At 26.9% G+C, this 4051-nt stretch overlaps 1 protein-coding gene across 1 annotated transcript in view; it reads left to right on the forward strand.

Moving 5' to 3' along the window:
- The window catches only part of LOC117175917, a 24140-nt gene extending 20876 nt beyond the window's left edge, over window positions 1-3264 (forward strand). The window contains exon 5 of the mRNA XM_033365764.1: window positions 2962-3264. Coding sequence (XP_033221655.1) covers window positions 2962-3264 — 303 coding nt within the window. The remainder of the gene's footprint in view (window positions 1-2961) is intronic.
- Window positions 3265-4051: the final 787 nt, after the last annotated feature.

Below are 4051 nucleotides of genomic sequence, written 5' to 3' on the forward strand. Positions count from 1 at the left end.
CTTAAATAACGAAAATTAGCCCCGAATTTTAAACATTGAAAATTTGTTTGAATTCCGGGATTTTTTCAGATTTCTGCGAAATACTTGTTCCTTTAATATAAGGTGAAACCTGAGACGTATTTTCATTAGAGAATTCAGAAAAGATAGTTTTACTAAATAAAATATCGTGTTAATCGAGGAAGTGAAGTCTTTTTACGGTTGAGCATAAGTCTGCAAGAACGAGGCGTAGCTGAGGCTTATTGCAAACACGTGCTCAGCCGCAAAAAACTATTTAGCTTCCTTGGTGCACAATATAATTTTCAGGTCTCATCTAAATTTTTGGTTAGCCATTAATCCTTAAATAACGAAAATTAGCCCCGAATTTTAAACATTGAAAATTTGTTTGAATTCCGGGATTTTTTCAGATTTCTGCGAAATACTTGTTCCTTTAATATAAGCTGAAACCTGAGACGTAATTTCATGAGAGAACTCGGAAACCATGCTCTTATTAAATAAAATATATTAAAGTGAAGTCTTTTTATGGCCGAGCACGAGTTTGCAATAACGAGGCGAAGTTGAGGCGTAGCCTCGTTCTTGCAAGATCATGCTCGGCCGTAAAAGACTTGGCTTCTTTGGTGCACAATATAATATTCAGAATTCATTTAAACTTTACGGTTGTCACTGATTGTTAAAAAATTTTTAACTTTTTTTTTAATCCGGGAATTTTTAAGATTTGTTTTTACTTTTGCAATAATTATTTTCTCGCTCTTTGCTTTTTTCCCCCCTGTTTTCAAGAAAATTGTCTTTTTTCTCGTTTTGTTTCATTTGGATTGAAAATTCATGTTTCGGAAAAAAGTCAACTTTTGGTTTAAAGTAAATTATTTGCAATTGAAAAGTCTATGATTACATTTTGGGTTCAGAATTCATTTATTTTGATTAAAAATTCTACTCATTGGTTGAAAATTAAATTATTTTTATGAAAATCATTTTCTTTGGGCGAAAATTTAACTCTTTTCTTGAACATTCGTCTTTTTTTGGATACAAAATTTGTCCTTTTGGATTGAAAATTCATCTTTTGGTAGAAAAATCGTATTTTCTGGTTAAAAATAATTTATTTTATATTGCAAAATTGAAGTAAAAGAATTGAAGTAATTGAAAATACATTAAAAATGAAAAACTGTACTCATTGGTTGAAAATTAAATTGTTTGGTTAAAAATCACTTCCTTTGGGCGAAAATTTAACTCTTTTCTTGAAAATTCGTCTTTTTTTAATAAAAAATTTATCTTTTTAGATTAAAAATTCATCTTTTGGTAGAAAAGTTGTCTTTTTTTTGTAAAAAGTAAATTATTTTACATTCAAAAATCTACTCTTATCCTTTTTGTTTAGAATTCATCTCTTTTGAGTAAAAATTCTGCTATTTGGTTGAAAATTTAATTCATTTGTTGAACAGTGGTCTTTTTGGATACGAAATTTGTCCTTTCGGAATGAAAATCCATCTTTTTTACTTAAAAGTTCATCCTTTGTGGCTAAAAGTTAATTATTTACAATTGAAAAGTCAACTATTATATTTTCGGTTCATAATTCATTTCTTTTGAGTAAAAATTCTACTATTTGCAGGGTGGCCGATGGACCGGGAAACCGGTAAATGACAGTAATTTTTTTTTTTACCGGGAATTTTACAAATTTGTAGAAGAAAAATCTGTCCACGTTCGATTTTAACAGTTTTTAAATAATTGATGGAATTTTTATGTTTTTCAATTATGCTATTATTTAGCTTACAATGCGTACTTCAAAAAAATTTTTCAATTCCTTAAAATTATATAATTTTGAAAATATTAAAGTTCATTGATTGATTTTTTAATTTAGAGCTTTGGAAATGATTACGTGGATTTATATTTTTTTATATTGAAAATTGTTAGTACAGTCAATTTTATACGTGTAAATTATTGAGCATTTGAATACAACATTTTTTAATTAAAAACTTTTAAATTTCAATTTTAAAAGTTCAAAATTTAACAATTCCTCTTTTTTTAATTGATTGCTCAAAAAGTCTCTTTTTTGGTCGAAAATTCAACTGATTTGTTCTTAATTCGTTAGGACAGAAAATGAGTCATTTTGGATTGGAAATTTATATTTTTCGGTTGAAAGTTAATTTTTTTTAATTGAAAAGTCTACTATAATATTTTTTATTTTAGAATTCATCTCTTTTTTTTTTATTCTGATATTTTTATTGAAAATTTAATTTGTTTAAATTCAACTATTTCGTTAAAAAGTCATCTTTTTTTGGTTTAAAATTCTTATTTTTGCACTAAAAATTATCATGTTATGGTTGAAAGTTAATTCTTTTTAATTGAAAGGACCACTTTTTTATATTTGGTTCAAAATTAAGGGATATTTGTTTCAAAATTTCATTATTTTGTTGCACATTCGTCTTTTTAGATAGAAAATTCATCCTTTTGGAAGTTTAACTATTTGGTTGAAAATTATTTTATTGTTGTTAAAATTTCATCTTTTCCGGTTTAAAAATCAAATAATTTCTTTAAAAATTTGACTTTGCCTAGAAAACTCAAATCTTTTGTTTAAAATTCAATATATTTCGACATGAAATTTAAGAAATATAAATATAATATAAACATAAATTTAAATTAATTTCATTAAAACTAATTTATTCCTCTCCTATTTTTTTTTTTAAAAACATCATATTTCCCCTCTTTTGAGAATTTTGTAAAGTCTGAAATCACTTTTACAATAATTTGCATAATATATTTTATATTGGAGTTCTAAATTAATTTTTTTTTTCAAATTTATATAAAAATCTATTAGTATTGAATAATTATAATTATTAACGCTTAGATTTCACCCCGGAAAATGTAATTTTTGACCAAGAAAACCGGAAAAGAGCCTAGAATTTTTTTCAAAGTTCGAGTGGCCACCCTGAACCTAATTTTATAGCGGTTTTGATGATTAATTATTATTTGAAGAATCCTGAAAATCGGGAGAGCGCGAATGTGAAGATATCGAGCCTGGCGGAAGCTTATCATGCAGGATTGTCCGCTCATCGGAGAAAAATCGTCCAGAAATCGTTCATGAGTGGAGAAACGAGGATTGTTGTGGCCACCGTGGCTTTCGGGATGGGAATCAATAAATCGGATATTCGATCTGTTATCCACTATAATATGCCAGCTAGTTTCGAAAACTACGTACAGGAAATCGGAAGAGCTGGACGAGACGGACTTCCTGCCCAGTGTCATCTTTTCATCAGTCCAAGGGTAAAGATTTATTAAAAAAAAAATATTTTATTAGAAAATTATTTAGTAGAAATACTCAGGAATCGTATATTAATTATAGTTTATAATTATTATAATTTAATTATCCCCTACTGCATCCTATTTTCAGTTAAGGTCCCTAAAGTATCCTATTTTCAAGATTTGGTCCCTACGTTACCCTCTCTGCAGCCCATAATTTTATAATAACATTTTTATTTTATTAATCCTGAGTATCAGTTGATAAATTGATCCAAGGAATAGAAATATTGTTACTTATTTTTTTCAAATATTTAGCGTTTTCAAGAATTTTTAAAGGGATTTGGAAAGATTTTAAAGGATTAGAAATATTTCAGGGTATTTTAAGATTTGATTTTTTTTTCGATTAATTTGGATTTCGTTTGAATTCTTCTAAATTCTAATCAATTCAATAGATTTTTTTTTTTTAATTTTCCGTTTAATTCTTCTTGAAATCTTTGAAACCCACCTAAAATTCTCAGGCATTTCATTAAATCCTTTTAAATTATCTTTCATTTTTCTGAAATTATTTAAAACTTACTCAATTCAATGAATTTTTTTTATGTTTTTGATATTTAACATGTATATTTAATGTATGTGGGGATAATCCGCTACAGCTATGTTTGCGTAAATGCCAAGAACATGAAAAAACTTGCGGTGCGAATTCGCACTAGTGTACCGTTTGAAGGTTAAATTTGATTATTTTTAATCAATTTTTTTTGGATTTAAAAAAAATGTTCAATTCATTTGAATTCTTAGGCTTTTCATAAAATTCTATCAAGTTTTCTTT

Source organism: Belonocnema kinseyi, chromosome 7, assembly GCF_010883055.1.
Source record: "Belonocnema kinseyi isolate 2016_QV_RU_SX_M_011 chromosome 7, B_treatae_v1, whole genome shotgun sequence".
Classification (NCBI taxonomy): domain Eukaryota; kingdom Metazoa; phylum Arthropoda; class Insecta; order Hymenoptera; family Cynipidae; genus Belonocnema; species Belonocnema kinseyi.